General features: G+C 36.0%; 1 protein-coding gene across 5 annotated transcripts in view; it reads left to right on the top strand.

The window, feature by feature from the left end:
• ULK4 (unc-51 like kinase 4) overlaps positions 1-17,522 on the top strand; it is a 202,287-nt gene that overhangs the window by 80,246 nt on the left and 104,519 nt on the right. For 4 of the 5 annotated variants that reach the window (XM_072327360.1, XM_072327362.1, XM_072327359.1 and 1 more), the window contains one exon: positions 6,664-6,712. The exons of the other annotated variant lie outside the window; for it this stretch is intronic. In XM_072327360.1, coding sequence (XP_072183461.1) covers positions 6,664-6,712 — 49 coding nt within the window. The remainder of the gene's footprint in view (positions 1-6,663; positions 6,713-17,522) is intronic. 5 annotated transcript variants of the gene reach the window in all.

Here is a 17,522-nt window from a genome sequence, read left to right as displayed (position 1 = left end):
CTTTATGTATTGCTGATCAATTGCTGACTCTCTGTTTTAAAAGTGTGAAGTGACTCTTTGATGTTACTGTTGTTAAGTCAGTTGTTCAAAGATGTCATACTGTAAGGCTCACATATTTGCTCTTTTAATGTAAAGCTTTAAGTAGGAGAAAATGCCATTCATTTTCAATTGTTTTTTATTTCAGTAGGGAATGCTTGGCATATAAATAGAAATTAAAAAATAAGTGAATAATGAGGAGGGGTTGGCTGGCCAGAATAGTAGAACTGGAGTTCTAGGCTTCTGCAAACACAGTTCTACCTCAAACTGCCTATTCAGCATGAGGCAAATCTAAAACATGGAAGTCAAGGAAGAAGGCGGGTATGTGTCAATGTTCTCTGCAAGATCTCTGCCACCTGTGAGTTGTCGGTTCAGAAGTCCTGGGAAAGACATGTTCTGTAGATAACAGTTACTGTCATTTCATTTTCATGTCTCCAGAAGGATACTTGACAAATAGCATCAACATTCATAGATGTTCCATAGCATAACCAGCAGCATAGAAATATTTGTTTTGTTTTCATTAGGGCTCTCCTTTGGCTTTGTTTAATCTGGAGTTTGCCGCTTAACTTGATGCACTGGAAAGGGTGGTCACACTACTTCATAGATATCTAGCGTGCTTTTGACTTTAACAGTACGTTTTGCAATCTGAACAGTCCTGTCTGTATTTTAAGAGCCTTTGGTATTGGTCTTTATAAAATACATTTTGAAAGTCCAAGATACTGCATTGACTAGCTCTCCTTTGCCCACATGCTGACTGATTTCTTAGAAGATGTGTTGTGGATTTTATGCTTTGTTGCTTTAAAATGAGTGTCTTGTCTGTTGCTCTGTGCTTGCCTACTACTGTTGTTCTTTAAAATAGTCTCTACTCATTTGTTCAGCTTAGAATGTATGTATAACTGAGGGCTTTCCTCACATCTGACTTTTCTCTAAAGGCTGTATTCAATGTCACGTTTTCTGCCTTTTAAAACCTTTCCTATGGGAGCAGGGAGTTTTAGGTGAGGAGGCACATAACTACCTATATGTTATCACAGTTCATCTGTTTTCTTTAGTTCTTTCCCAGTGCTTGAATGAATGCTTTCTCATTCTTACAATGTCTCTGTAAATTTTACTAAGCTATTCTATAACCTCTCCCACTGACATCTCAATTTAAGGCAAATCACGCTGTGTTCCTTACAAAGAAAAATACTGTTGTTTGAACACATCCAAGCTTATTTATTATAGGAATGGATGTAAATAGCCTTGTTTATTTTTTCTCCATTGGGAACATATGAATTGTGTACACTTACAGCAAGGTCCAGGTTTACAAAAATGGATTTCAGTGCTTATATATATAGATATTTATATATATTGCAGATTTTGCATACTTAAAGTTTTGTTGCATTTCTTTAAATTACAACTGGAATCCCTGGTGAAATTTATATAGTTTTATCAGGAGATGAACTAAAAAATCAGGTGACAAAGTCATTCTCCTTCTGTGTGGTTTTGCAGAGCTCTAATTCTTTTTCATTTAAGTAGAGCAGCATCACAAAGAGAGGTTGAAATGTAACCCACTGTGGGGAGAACACAGGCTACTGGATAGCTAAATCTCTGAAGAAAGGAGGTTGAGCCTAAAGAAGAGGTTGGAACTGGGTCTTCCCTGCAATTCTAAGGAAGACATTTGGTACCCATAAAAACAAAACACTGAAAATACTCATTTTACAAAGGGGGGAGAAGGGGGGGGGAGGGGAGGATATAGCTGTCTGTTACATGAAACTATAAGTCCTAAATGGATATTGATTTCTGAGCCTGAAGGATGGGAGGATATTGGCTAGATTAGTCTGATAGCTGATTTTAAACACACAGTCTCTCTTCCTTTTTTATGCCTGGAACTTTTAGGACCATGAAAGCATTTAAGTCCCCATGCAGATCCATTATAGAAGTGCTACTCTTCCCAAATGTCTTCTCAACATTTTTCTTTTTCATTGCTACCTTTTTTAAAGACAAATGGTGTATTTTAAGTGATAGGTGTTATTTATTTATTTTTTATTTAAAATGGAGGAAGTCTTCAGATAACTGGAAGATAACCTTGTTAGCATAATGTTAAGTGGTGTTGCACTACCTGCTTAAAATTTTGTCGGGTGCTTACAGATTGTTTTAAATCTATGTAGCTAGTATTAATTATATATATATATGTATGTATGTATTTTAAGCTTTGTATTTACCAAGATCTTTTTCCAGCTCCAAATAGATTTACATGTGTTCCCTTTCTCTGGGCAACAGAAAATGGGTTTGGATTTTTAGTGAGTTCCAAAATATTTCCTAGAGTCTCTATCCTAGAGACTTCTCAGAAAGAACAGTTAAAAGCAATCGCATAAGCAAGAACTGCAGGTTCTACAGAAGTGAGAAGTCGAATTGTTGATACTCTTTTTCAATTAAGATTTGACTCCTAATTTTGAGTGGATGGCTTAAGTTCACTTTAATGACTCTTCTTTACATATTCCTTAATGGTTCTCAATGTATTGTCATCCAAAGTCTGGGAAGAAAGCTCTGTAACTCCACGTGGTGGTAGAACCATTTTTCCTCATGATACATACTTTGCAACTTAATGAATCAGACTCACACACTTACAGTTCAAGTTCTACAGTTAAACAGTTAAAACATACATATGCAATTCATTGACATATATATTCATTATTAATGAGGTTTTTGAAAATATGTACTAATGTCTCTCTGGGCATGTGCAGTTGCATCTGAGGTGGTTGTATGGCCACCTTCTTTCTCCCTTTTATTTCTCCTTCAGTTTCATCACAGTGTCTATTGACTTATCTTTAGCTGTTTTTCCTGTTTGGCAAATTTCTGTTGCTTATCAGGCCATAATGAGCAACTTTTGTCTTAGTGCACTCTAATCTAAAACGATATACGTGAAATCTGAGGAAGAAGTCCTTGCAGCTGATGGATGTGAAGATAAAAGTAAACTATTGTGACTCCTGCTCTTCTGTGAAGCGGGATTGTTGAGGGGGAAAAAAGGCTGTTTGCGCACCAAGTGAAGTTAACATGGAAAGTTTTAGGACTAGCACTCTTGATTCCTTTTGGTAAACTAATTTATTAACCCTTAAACTGATATTCTGATCTCTTTTGCTAAATCAACCTACATCAATGTTTTGTATAGAATGGCATTTCATAGGAATTGAAAATATTTGGAATCAATGTTGTTCAACTGCCTGAAGAAGTGATCTCTGCTGTGTGAAGTCGGACCTTTGCTTTCATCTTGCCCACTCTCTTCCATTTTCTCCTAGTCAATCTTATTGTTGTTGTTTCAAATTCAGTAAGAGTTTTGTGTGCGTGTGTATGAGAAATATGTTAAAACTCTTAAAATACTGTAGACCGTATTTTAAAACAAATCCAAACAACGCTGTATAATAATGTCCTTTTGCTGCTTCCTTGCTTTTTGCTGTGTCATGATCTACAGGAAATGTAAGATGAAAGGAGTCTCAAAAGAATTACACTGAAGACACAAACCTACTTTACCTTTCTTATTTAGTGCATTGAAAACGTTGTTCAGTATTTTAGGGAAGGGATGTGTTTACGTTTAGAGCTTACAGATAAGTATTTTCTCATCTTCATTCTTGTTTTTATTCCTAAGTTGTTATAAATTTGTTATATATCGCAATATTAAGTATTGCATTTCTAATTTCTTAGGAACAAAAACAATAAATATTTTGTTCCATGTAAAAACTTAGTTTTCCACTGAGTTTAATTAGTTAAATTATTAATTAGTTAAATAATTATACTATATAATAATTCAGTCTTGCTGTCCTTATTTGAACAAATACCTCTACTGGTATGAGTGCTTACTTACAGAAGGCCAGAAGCAAGAGAATAGTTGCTAATGTACTACTATGTTTTTCAAATAGGACTAAAAGGTTTTGCAGAATTGTCTGAGGAGGTTCTTTTCCTACATCAAATCAATTAAAATTATTTTTGTGCACTTTAATTTTAGGTTTAAGGAATATTTTGGCCGGAAATCTCAGTCAGTATTGGGGCACATAAATGTATAAAGAACAATTTATTTTTTTTAAAGGGCTTTAGAAATGTGTATAAATATATATGGTTGAAATCACTTGTCTAACCTGCTGTCAATTTATCATATGATATATATCCTGATCTTTTACAGAATTATGTTATCTGAATGAAAAATCTGAAAATTATGTGTAATATATTATGTGTAATATTAAAACAGAGAACTTGAGAAAGGTCTATCATTCTGCTTCTTTACCTTCAAACAGCCCTCTAAAACTCAAGAATAGTAGATTGGACGCTTATGCTAAAGTATTTCAGGAGTTGTAATAGTACTTATGTTCTTTCACTACACAATGAATGAAAGTTACTAATGGTTTTGCTGCTAATACGCAATTAAAAAAAAAACAAAACCCAACAGTGTTGTGGATCAGTATTTTAAGTGCAGATCTTCATGTTCTGCTCCTTGAAAAGTGTTTTCCTAGAATTTCATATCCTGTGACAGTGGTAGCAAAGATATTTGAAAGAAATATCCTACTTCAAATATTTTTCTTACAGTTAAGATGTACTTTTACTTTAATTCTCAAATCTTGTTTCACTGTGCTTATGAGGATCAGTCAGCCTTTCCTGTTTTTAGTACTAATCACAGTATAATCATATACTTTTGAAAGATCTTTAAAATACCATTGTATGATGGTGATACATTGATTGATTTTTAAAATGAGATCTTCATTGTTGTGTTTATTTCCAGTTTCGGTCTTCTACACTTTTTTTTTTTTACTACTTAAGAAATCCAATTACTTGACATCCAAGGCAATTTTCTACCTGCACACTCTTTTTATCCTTTTTTCCTCCTTGCCCCATGCGTCACTTGAAATGTAAACTACAATTATGAAGAAAGGTTAGGAACTGGAAGTGACGCATAATGTTGTTCAGGAAGATTGACTCTGAAAAAATTGGGACCCTTAAAAATAAGTTGATAGATCTTCTCCCTGTTGTATTCTGTGGTAGATGCTACTGTGAGTTGTGTCTTGGTGTAATATTTCTTAAAAATCAATGGCTAGCTCATTCTTTCCTTTGGACAGCTACTGAAGGGCATGACATGGAAGTATAGCAGTGAGATGACTTTGAAACTTTCCATTTCAGTTGTGGGTTTTCATTCTGTGGGACTCACCAAAAAAGAATAAATAAATCTATCTGAATGCTGCTCTAATTTATTTAAGCTTCCAATGGAGATCTTTGACAAGATCTTTAGACCAGCTTTTTTAATGTACCAGTGGATATCATCCATGGTCTTAGATGAATATTCTTTTTCCTGTGTTCTCATACTTTGGTATATTTGAAGGGGAGGAATCTATTTCCTTTTTCCTTAGCATTCAAATGTTTGTGTTTTTTTTTAACCTCCTTTGGCATCAGTGCCATTTGAGTCTAATGTTGGCTATTACCTATAACTTTGGCCTAAAGAATTGTGGTTTCAACAACTACTGGAATGAAGTTGTTGTCGCTTACTTATAAACTTTCAGAAATTCGTTTCCTATTTAAATATTCGCAGTTTAAAGTTGGCTCTGCTAGTAGTTTCATTGAGAACCAGCAATTTTTGTTTGTTTGTTTGTTTTTCCTAACACTTAGGCAGAATCCCTTGTTGTGGAAGGGCACAGAACAGTGAACTCAGTGAACTGGTTTGCTTTCCACACAATCCCTGCTCACAGTGAGGCAGTGGGTGGTGCGTTTCAGCAGTGGCAACAGCCACTCTGGGTCACCTGCAGCGGTGCATACATACTTTTATGTGTCCTCACTCATGCAGGCTTTTGTTCATTGCTGACATAAATGCACAGCTAATGGTGGTGACTGTGCTGAAAAGTAGTGTTTTGTAGCTGAGAATTTGCTCTGTCAAATAGCGTTGCTGTACTCCTTGTATCTGTTGTTATTTCCATGAAGATAAATAGGACGTGTTACTTTCAGAATGACCTACCTATAATTCTGTTGTCATCATGATGTTTGTGACAGAGATACACGTGTGCTTTATTCATAGACATAAAGCTTTTGGAACATGCATTTTTTGAGAGTATTCTTCTTTCTTTTGAATAGGTTTTTAAATTCAGGAAAATGTAAATGAATTCTTTTGGGTTACCTCTCCTCAATTCTTTGAAGGGAAGTGGTTGCAAGTGTGTCATATGTTAACATATGTCAAATCTGAGAAGTTAGTTAATGTAGCGTGCCTCAAAAAACAACACAGTGTGTTTATCACTTCCCATTGTATGCTGTGGATCTCTCAGTTCAAATTAGTTGATGATGCACAGTGACTATTTCATAGCCTGTACACTATTGTATTTCTGAATGTTGATCATTTTTTGCCTTTTAAAAATACTAATTTACTTACTGTACCACTCACTTGAATTGCATCAGTGAAGCAGATCTAGAAGTAATTTCCAAAGTAGTGTTACGTTGCTGTTTCTATTTAATAGCTGAAAGGGAGCTCATCTTTGTTGGAAGCTAATCAAAGACTGAGGTTTGGGGTCACAGATTTTGGCAACACGTATTCTACTATTCTGCTCCTTCTATGTGTTTAGTACATTAAAAAAGAATTCACTTCCTCTCTTTTAAAATAAATCTTAAAATATGTTTTTACAGCCTTGTGGAAGAAAACCATCTTTTTCCAGCTCTTTTCCAAGTCATCTTGGTAAGAACAATTTTTATGTCTAAATATACTAATATATATATATATAATATCTCCAATTATGTAAAATAGTAAGCTAAATAAGGCATATTTGTAAGCTGTTGATAGTGAACCATCTATCAGTTCAAAAAATTTACTAAATGTAAGCATGTATATGGTTCTCACTGGCTACTTGTATAAAACAATTCTTTCATAAGGTAAAAATTCCATTTTTTTTTTTTTGTTTGTTTTCTATCCAAATCAAATTCTGAAAAATTGAATTAATGACCCTTATTCTTAAGTAAAATTCTGTATTTGCACCTCTGGAATGTGGCAAAACAGATGTGTTAAGAAAGCAGCTGGGATAGTTTGGAAACTGGGTCCTGTTCTATCCAATAGCTTCCTCAATGATAATTTCCAGACTCTTTTTTATTTTTTCAAGCCCATTTGCTCATGAACTTGTCAGGTAAGTGTTCTGTAATGTAAGGCTGCTCCTGATGAATACAAAATATGAGCGATGTATGCAGTGCACATGAATTGCATGCTTCCTATTGCATCATTCTTGAAATTCAGTCATATTCAGAGTAAATGTGGTTCTGAATCAACTTTGAATTTCCATTTTTAGTTTTAAATATTTGAACATTTGAACTTTCTCGTTTCATTTGCAGTGATTTTTTAGAATAGTAACATTTGCAGTGATTTTTTAGAAAATACTACTGTTGATGAAATGAATGGGATTACAGCAGAAGAGGATGCTGTGGAATATGTTATACTTTCTTACTACTCTTTTCTACTGTAACCTTAGTATTCCTTTTCTTTTTCTATTTCACCATGTGATCATCTGAAATAACAGTTTATTATACACAAAATATTTTTGGATATCAGCGTGCTGTCACATTCATCTGGTTGATAGAACTGGAAATACTCTTCTATCATTAATACTCTTCTATATGTGTGTTTGTATTTTAGACTGCTAGCCCTGTTTTGTTAAGTAGCTGAAACTAAAGTTGACATCAATATTATTTTCTGTGCTATATTGCTTTTCTGAGTGGCTCTTATCTGCTGCTGGGGAGGAACCTTTCACACATCATAAGTGTTATATGGCTTTCCTTTGCAGTTATCTGAATCTAAGCTGTTGCCTAAAGAAAAGAAATTCCATCTAGTTGGTGAAATGCTGTTTTTCTGCTGATAAGTTAAAAAACTGAAGCTAATGGTGCTTGTGATTGGAAGCTCAGTGGTATCCTCTTTTTAAAGCCCAGTAGCCCATTCTCTGCTCATCCTATTAAAATTTCCTGTGTATTAACATCTCAGCATCTCAGACTTCAGCTTCTGTTGTCAAAAGGTTTTTTTTTGCAACATTCTGTACTTAAAGGTCAGCGATACCGTGAAAAGTGAGACAATTTGGATTTAAAAGGAAGCCCTTAATGCAAATTACTTGCTTGTTAGATTGAAAGTTACCGTACTCATAAATGGTGTTTTATTATTAAATACCATTATGAAGGTTATGCATTTGATATAAAAAATTTCCAGCAAGTCCACATCTTCATCAGAAATTTGTTTTACTTTTTTTGTAAATAATTAAACCTGTGCTCAAACAAGAAATGCTCCAAATGCATTGCTGTTCTGGCAGATAGTGATCCTCTTGGAAGGCGTACTTAGCTCACTTTTCATGTAATTTCAATTAAAAATTGAGTTAATTGTTCCAAAGAAGGGAGCATGAGCTAGATGTGATAACAGAGAAAAATGTTATGTTAAAGTTAGCTGAATATATTCATGCTTCAAACAAATAAAAACCAGCATTAACCACCAAAAGACCCCAGCTTAATTTGGGTAGCACCTTTTCAAGAAAGCGAATTATGTTGTGGTGGTTTTGCCCTAATAAGGATACATAGCACATCTGCTGGAGAGAATTAGAGTAGTGAATATGGCAAACAATATGAGCTTTAGCACTTCATGCTGATAGGCATTTTGTTCAATAGGCTGTAAATGAACTACTGGCTGATATTACTCTTTAAGGTCTGTGCTTGGCAGAGATGACTGATACCGGTACTAAGTGCTATCTGTTGACAGATCACTCCTGTCTGCAGTCATACACAATACTTAATTTAGCTTCAGCCTCCTATTAAAAACCAAACCAAACCTGAAGTGATCTGGGAACAGTTAAGCAACATCTGTTTTAAAAGAACAGGAAATGGCATTTATTTTTGTTAGCTTTTTCAGTGATATTTCTGTGTCTGATTGTGCATTCAATGCTGTAATAAGAAATAGTGAAATACACTTCCTGAATTATGTGCTTTGCCTACAATTTACTAGCTTAGGTGGTCAAATTCTATGTTGTGGTAGAGTGTATAAAACTGCTGTGACAGGCTAGGAATGGATTTCATGTAATCTGTAAGGACTTCTGGAAGTAAAAGTACCAAAATTTGTTTCTAATGGATATAAAGCAAAATGGTTGCTTGTTTTGAAAGAACTTGATGTTTGAAGATGGAAAATCAGTGAAAAAGTGTTAAACCATCTTAGAAGTTACCTGTTTTCAGTGATTTTTGAGGAAAAAAAAAAAAAAAAAAAGATACAGTTTAAAGAAAACAAATGTGCTGCACATAAAGAATGCCTTAAAGGTCAGTGTGGTACAACTCTTCTTCCAAACCAACACTTCTTACCAGTTCGGTAGAATTTCATGTCAACATTCAGTAAGGTTTTATATTTATTCTCTTTTGGACATTAAATCAAATGAATAGCTGTATTCCTAAAGCTCATAAAAGACACTGTAAAAGGAAATAGGTATGCTAACTTCTGATTTTCAAGGAATATATTATGGCTCTTCTCTAGAAATGTTTCTACCATGTAACTTGCTTAAGCACTTTTAGTTAAAGATGCCTGAAACTACCAACATCAACTAGATTGTTGACTGAAAAGTAACATATGCTTGGAAGGGAGAAGCTTGCAGATCAGGATGTGTACTCTTGGAAATAAATGTCCAAATGTAACTCTCTTGAAAAACTTTTAACAGGGAGCACAACCTTACCAGAGAAATGGGTTTTCAAAAGCAGGTAGTTTTTTATTGATAATCTTTTCTATCACTCATTTCGGGGGAAGTGTTCTATATATCTGTACTTCTGTAAGCATTTGGATAGTATTAAGTCAGATTAGTAATCTTTATGGTCGATCTTCCTCCACAACTATTAACACTTGAATGATAACGTGTACAGAATGAACTCTTAGCAGTTATATTTCTGGAAGTGTAGCTGCTTAACTCCTAGCAACGAAGCTGTTACAAGCAAAGTGCATGGTAGAAAAACCATTTCTGTATGTGGTTAATAATGAGAATCCCTTGTATGTTATTTTTCCCTTATCATCTTAGATGACAAGTAGTGTTTTTGCATGTGAGTAAGCAATAAAAAGGTCAAAAAATTTCCTTTGTGTAGGCATTTGGCTGTTAACATTAGTGGAGCAAGATTTGGCTTTTAAATATAATTGTAACTGATGATAGAACCTGAACATGTTTATTGTAGCCAAAAAGCTTAAGGCTTCTCTGTGCTACAGTGCATGGCAGCAATTCAGAAAGGCACTCCCACCTTACTTTAGGCTAGCAGATCTTAGAATCTTAGAATGGCCTAGGTTGAAAAGGACCACAATGATCATCTAGATTCAACCCCCCTGCTATGCGCAGGGTCGCCAACCACATCCATCCTGTCCTTGAACGAGTTGTCACCATTTCTCTTAGCATTATATTCTTTTATGGGAAAGGAGTTTCATCTTAAAGAAATTGCTTTCAATTGCTAGACACTAATATTTTTAGTGTTTATGCTTACACAACCTTCTTTAAATTTTATGTTCAGTGCTAGGCAATCTAACAAAACTCAAGTATAAACAATATTCATAAATGTTTCCAGGTGGCTTTTCTTACCTTGTCCCAGAACAACAATATGTTTATAGATAATAAATATGAATATATAAAAGGCTGTAGTAAGATTTTAAAGCTAGTTGTAGCATATAGGAGAAGGAAATCACTGAAGTGGTAAAAGGTGTGCAGACCTGTGCTTTTTCAGAAGTAGTAAATGTGATTGTTGCTATTTCCATATTGCACTTCAAAGAAAGAGAAATAGAAAAATAATCACTGTAGTGCCTTGTGTGAGCAGATCTGTCTGTAGCTTTCCAGCTGTCCAAAGAATGTTCCACAGAGAATCTTCACAATGATTTACAGCTGATCTAGGACCTTTGGTACTTTTTATTCTTCCATAATAACTGTAACACTAGCAGTTGGCCCAAACAGGTCAGTGTGACCAGGATCCATAGCATTGTTATCATTTAAACTCTCTTTAAAAATCATTGAAGAAGTAACCATAACCCTAAGATTTGTCTGGTGTTGTAGTATGGGATACAGAACTTTCACAATCCCTTTAGGTGTTTTTGAGCAACCTGCTTCAACAGGGTGCTTTAAGCAGAGGTTTAGACTCAAAAGCTCTGGTGGTGCCTTCAGCTGTGTGTAGTTCTGTGGTTTGATTTGCCCAAGTCCATCTTCTTCCCCCCCCACCAAAAAAACCCAACAACACAACAACTGCATGTTTCCTAGCATGGTAGCCAGCATGTACTGTGTCCTACCCCCTAATTACATATGTTAACTATCCTCTGGCCTTGGATCCAAATCAGTAGTCCTAGATAAGTTTGGGCTTTTGAGTTCTTCACCAATTACTTTGTAAATTCCTTGTGTGCTTTAACCTTCAAGTAAGTGAGGTGGACTTGCTGAAGTAACGATGCATTTTCTGCTGGCTTTGCTCCTCTCTCATTTCTCTTATTTGAGCCAACTGAATCTTCTACTAATGGTGCTATTCCTTTGTGAATTACATCCAAGACGGGCAGTGGGGCAGGACTGTTAGGGTAGAGTTAAAACGTTGCTGAAGAGTATGGGACTCTTGGACGTTATGGAAGGCACCTTACATATGGCTGTTTTGGTGTTGTGGTTTTTTGTTGCTTGTTTGTTTTTTTCTGGGCATTAAATGGAGTTCAGAACGAATTCTTAACTAAGATAAAGGTGACCGAGAATGAGGGATCCCCAATGAGAGAAGGCAAAACTGAATAAAATGCTTTCTGTATCCTCATTAGAGCACTTGAAATTTAGAGGTGTCCCAAGTCTCTGCTTTGGATGAGGACACTCCCTATTTTTGTGTGCCAGTTGTCAAGATGAACGAGTCTGTTTCCAGAAGCAGTAGCTTTGATGAAGAAAGAATCAAGCCTAATTAGCATAATTAAGGGCAGATCAAATTCAATCCTTTGAGTCTGTAATCATGTGAGTAAATAATTGGTGTGAGAGTAACATGATTGATTAAATGATTTGTGTGTTCTCAATAGAAAGAGACTTTATGATCCGTCAAACTGGAAAATGTAGAGCAGGCTGCTAAATCATTTCGTGTTTTTCACTGCACACAGCACTGCAAAATGGTTTCTGCTCTGTAAGTGGGATGGCTATTGGAATTCAGGTGCTGCCGTTACTTTCTTTCTTTGTAGTCCAGAAATTAAGGTTTCTGGTATGAGAGTTGTTGTTTTTTTTTGTTTGTTTGTTTGTTTTCAATGATTCTGATGTCATGTAAGTTTTATGTCTCTGAACCTCAAATTGTTAATTCTTTTATAAATACATGCACAAATATAGTGAATTTTTCCCATATATTTTGTTTGATGCTGTCACTGCTAAGGGAAAACAAATGAACGTGATTACTGGTAATGGTCTAAACATGATCATTGTATTTAAACTGGTAACACCATAATGTTCTGGTGGGTACTTCTGCTAGCTTAGGCAAAGCTGGCAATATGCTTAAGGAATCAAAGCCTCTGTTCCTATAGGTTTTCAGGTTTACTTGTGGTTGTGGTTGGTATTTTTGTTACTTTCTGCCCCCCCTCCCTCCTGTTGAACACTCTTGTCAAGTTCACAGGACAAATTCAAACTTACAGGCACCGTTTCTTTTTCTGAAATACCACCCCTTCTTCTACAGGCCCGTTTATATATATATGTATGTATGTATTTTTAGACTTGCTGAGTGCTGGTAAATGGTGTCTGTTTTTCTGATAGACATTGGTATTGTGTGGTTCTGCTGGCTTATTGTTAAGCATCACGGTACAGAAATGGCCTGCAATTCTTAACTTTTAGGAGAAGGTCTTCCAGCAGGCTAGATGATTTCATGTCTGGTGTGTGGGAAATCTCTCGCTATTGCTGGTTTTAGACAATCTTGAAAAATAATTTCCAGATTTTACTTTGTCCTTGTATGATTACTTGGACCAGGAGAGCATCTCTTACATCCTCAGCATTTACAAGGGCTGACCTAGAAGTAATGCCTCCTGTTTTATTATGTTGGCCCTTGATGTCAAAGGTGGATGTTGGTGGAGTGGCAGTAGAGGCTGAACCTTCCCACCAATATTATATTTCATTGCTGTGTGATAGATGGCAGCAGGGAGGGCAGTCTGACAAAAAGGCATCTGACATGGAAGTGCAGATGAAGCAAAGGTCTGCCACTAAATTCCTTCATGCAGAAAAAAGGTGCTCAGCGACATTCACTGATGCTTGCTGAATGTTTATGGAGACCAAACATTGGTTGTGAGCACAGTGGAGCAGTGGGTGGTGCATTATGCATTACAGAAGTGGTGACAGTGATGTGAAAGACAAGCCACATTCTGGATGACCATCCACAGCTGTCACACCACAAAATGAAGAATATCTCAATTAGCTCATCTGTGCAAATCAGCAGATTATGACCAAAGAGTGGTGTATGGAGCTGAACACTGACTTCAGTGAGTTGGGAACAACGATGGTAGTGTTGGAACATTGTGAAGTTTGCTCCATATGTGTCCCACCAGTGCTCACCCAGGAACAGAAAGAACACTGTATGCAAGTTTTTCAGGACCTATTGAACCAATATGAGGCTGAAGATGGCAGTTTCCTGAATCGCATCATTGCTGGTGACAAAACATAGCATCACCACTATGAGCCAGAGTCAAAATGGCAGCCGGTGGAATGACAGTGTTTGAATTCTCCATTGAAGAAAACGAAATGGTGCAGACTTATAAATGCAGCATGCAGGCTTGCACAGTTCATTGCTGGTGAAAACGTGAAGCAGTGGTGATGCCTTTGTTGAAGAAGTGTTTTATATGCTGAGAAATTGTTCTATCAAATAGCGTTATTGCGCTCTTTGTTGTTGTTTCCATGGAAATAAATAGGCATTACTTTTGGAGTGACCTACATACATAACGGATGAGAAATGTGTGCAGTTTGTGTGCATGTCATTTTCTGGCATAACTTTGTTTCTTGCTGTCTTATTAACACGTTCCATTTAAAAATATATATATAAATATCCAAACATTTTGTAATAAAAGAGCTTTCTAACTCCTCGTATATATAGTTTGAAGTTTGACCATTTCCAATAGATGTTGCTGTTGACTCCTAATGTACCATAGCTTCATTTGCTTGATCTACCTTAATCCAGCAAATAACAGCACGTTTTCATATTCAGGAGGATACTCTCCAGTGTATACATCTCATGAAAGCTAAAACGCTATTGTAATGATCCATAATGAATAATTTTCCTTGTGTTTGTTTGTGAGACGCTGGTAGAGAAAGCTCTTATGTTGAGTTCTCCCTGAGGTTAGAAGGAAGGGTTGATTCTTGAAGTGCAGTAGGCATTGAGGCAGACCTGTAAGTGGATTATAGGGAAGCAATAAAGTGTGATAGTGGATGAAAACAAGCCTAGTTTTATGTCAATTAATACCTATCTTTATGTGTTTCACTTTTTGAAGAATTAAGATGTGTAGAATGTCTGAAATAAGTACTGAGACAGATTATATTGTTTAGAAGAAGACTATGCACAAAAAGAAGAAGTGAAATGAAGGAGTAATTAGTAATAGTTGTTTAAAGTAACGTGTGAAATCTTTTCATTCTTTTTCTCTGCTGTTCAGATGTCCTTTAAAAACCTGTTTTCCTCATGTTAAGTAGGGGATGGCTTGAATCAATCCATACATAGTTCAAAAGTTTTTTTAAAATAAAATATGAAAAATACATTATTATTTTCCCCTTAAAAGGAATTTTTACTGTATTTATTATATATAAATATTTTATAAATTATAGTTTTGAATTGTATTTTGTACAACTTCATCTTATGGTAAGAGGTTATATAGAAAGTTCCCCTGCCTAGACTATTCCAGGAAAAATATGTTACTGTTTGTCTGCTTCTGACTGAATGAGAGTAGGTTCTGATCTTTGCATGAGCACTTAATTTGTAATCTTGTTTTGATCAGATTGGTTTCTTAGCTTTGGGAACTCAAAGCAGAAGTGTACTGAGCTGTTTCTTGATGAAGGGCAGCAGCAGCAGTAAGGGGGCAGGACTGTTTGCCAACAAAGGCTGCCCCAGGACTTGAACAGGCACACAACTGGTGTGCAAGGTCTCTTCTCTCTGTGTTTCTCCAGATTACAATAAATATTTAAAGTCTTATAAAGTTCACAGTGCAGAGTTTCCAGATTCTTCAGCAGTTTTGTATTTGGTCCTTTTTTCTTTTTTTTTTCTGTAGTCGTAAAGCTCTTTAGTATTCACATAATCTTTCATCACAGCCTATTGCAGCTTTTAAAAATAGAAGTGTTGTGCATAACCTTCATGATATCACATCTTTGTAATTAAAATCCTTGCAAGATTTTTTGACACTCACTTCCAGTTTAATTTTCAGAGCAACCCTGAGACCTCTACGTGTTCTGAAGCACTGAGCAGTGTCTCTGCTGTTGGCAGGGCTGACTCTACATAGGCAGTGATGTAGGGCTGTTCTCAGTCTGGAATGAGATACTGTGGTTAGAAAACAAAAAAAAATCTAAACCATCTACTTAATGCTTGGCCCTGGTCAGAGAAACAATTGGACGTTATGGACTGCAAGTGAAAGAAGTATGTTGCTATGTTGAAAAACTTTGTGCTGTGGTAATCCATCCATGAATTGCAGGTTTCTTGCCTCAGAAAGGTTACAAAGGAACTGCAAAAAGTGCAGAAAAGGGATGTGGGTGATCAAAGGTCTGGACAGGCAACTGGAGAAGAAATTATTCTTCGGTAGACTTTAATCTGGAAAGGTGATGATTGAGGGGGAAGTATGATAGCATGGAGTCGTGAGAGGCTTGTAGAGGTGAATAGGGAACTGTATTCCTGCTCACTGTATTGTCTAAATAAGAACTGCATTATAAGAACTAAAGAAAACTTGCGGTTGGTATCTTAAAAAATGACAAAAACAGATGCAACTTCCTGTAGGGTTAAGTTCAGGGTGTGTGAGTTCTCCAGAAGGCTGGACAAGTTCATGGAAGAAAACTCCATTGAGATCTATTTCTGTTCAATAGAACTGCTTCTGGGTTGAAGTCCTTGGGCTGTGAATTCCTGGAGGCTGGAGAGTGTTCTGTGTACCTGGTTTGAGCTGTAGGATTGCAATTGCCAAAGTGCTGTAAATGGGTTGTTGGGCTAAACAGGCATCTAGTACGTGTGGGAACCTTTTAGTATGTTAAGCTTTTAGCTATTAACTATAGGAGGTTGTCTTCCCATTCCTACTTCTGTGTGAAACCAGATTATCTTTAATGACTTAAACTGACTGACTTCTTTTCTGAAGGAACAGTATTTCTTTCTTAAATTAGCAGATTAAGAGTAAGCAGTGCTAATTTTGATTTACGAGGGTAATTTTCTGTCTGTGCTGATTATTTGATTGGATTCAAATGTGCTGATGTTAATGGGTACATGAATTACATACAGATCAACAGACGTTCTGAGAATTGACAAACAATTTTTGCCATAAAGTTCCTATTCAAGTTCTCACTCTTAGTTGCAAGTAGAGTATTTAATAATAAGCTCTTCTTCAGCCCTTTAACTCCAGCAGGGATTATATGTGATCACTGACATAAGTGCATGAAGATTTATTCCCAATTTTATAAATCTCAAAATTTCCCATCCAGTTTCTAAAACCTAAACTAAAAAGCCATTATTACTTGAATGTTTTAAAATTGAAGCTATTCCACACTTTCAATCATTCTTGTTACTTTTTCAGAATATTTCCCAATTTCTATTTACTTCAATCACCTCCCTTCCCTCCAAGACACAAACTGAATATTCTTCAGCATTTAGAATCATAGAATCATTTGAGCTGGAAGGGACCCTTAAGGGTCATTTAGTCCAACTCCCCTGCAGTGAACAGTGACACCTACAGCTCCATCAGGTGCTCAGAACCTGATCCAGTCTGACTTTGGATGTCTTCGGGGATGGAGCTTCTACCACCTCTCTAGGCAACCTGTGCCAGTGCATCATCACCCTTACTATAAAAAAACAAAACAAAAACAACCACCTTTTTCCTTATATCCAGTCTAAATCTCCCCTTTTAGTCTGCTGGCTTTCTCCTACCTTTTAATTCAAATGATGCCACAGAAGTAGTTAATCTTCTGGAATGTTAGCTGGTTCCACTGTGAGTAAAATTATCAATCCTTTATCCTCCATGGCCCTAACCTGACTGCATCAGCAATTGGTAATTCTCACCTACTGCTCTGTAGGCTTTTTTTTTTTTTCCATTATCAGTATCACAGTGCTTGCACCTTGGACGTGTTTTATTTAGTTCTTTTCCTGTAATCCATTTGTAATTTTGTAATACTACTTTACTTACATACGTGCGTATGCACACAGTGGGTAACTCCAGAAGTAATGCCTCCTATTTATTTGCATAGAAACTACAATAGATACGATGAGCAGGGCATAACTATTTGATAGTGTTTTATAGCTGAGAATTTCTTCCAATTTTTAACATGCTTATGGCCACTAGCCATGCATTTTCACTGGTGATGAGC

Source organism: Excalfactoria chinensis, chromosome 2 (genome assembly GCF_039878825.1).
Source record: "Excalfactoria chinensis isolate bCotChi1 chromosome 2, bCotChi1.hap2, whole genome shotgun sequence".
NCBI lineage: Eukaryota > Metazoa > Chordata > Aves > Galliformes > Phasianidae > Excalfactoria > Excalfactoria chinensis.
The sequence above is the reverse complement of the archived record's forward strand: the minus strand, read 5'-3'. Positions and strand labels throughout refer to the sequence as shown.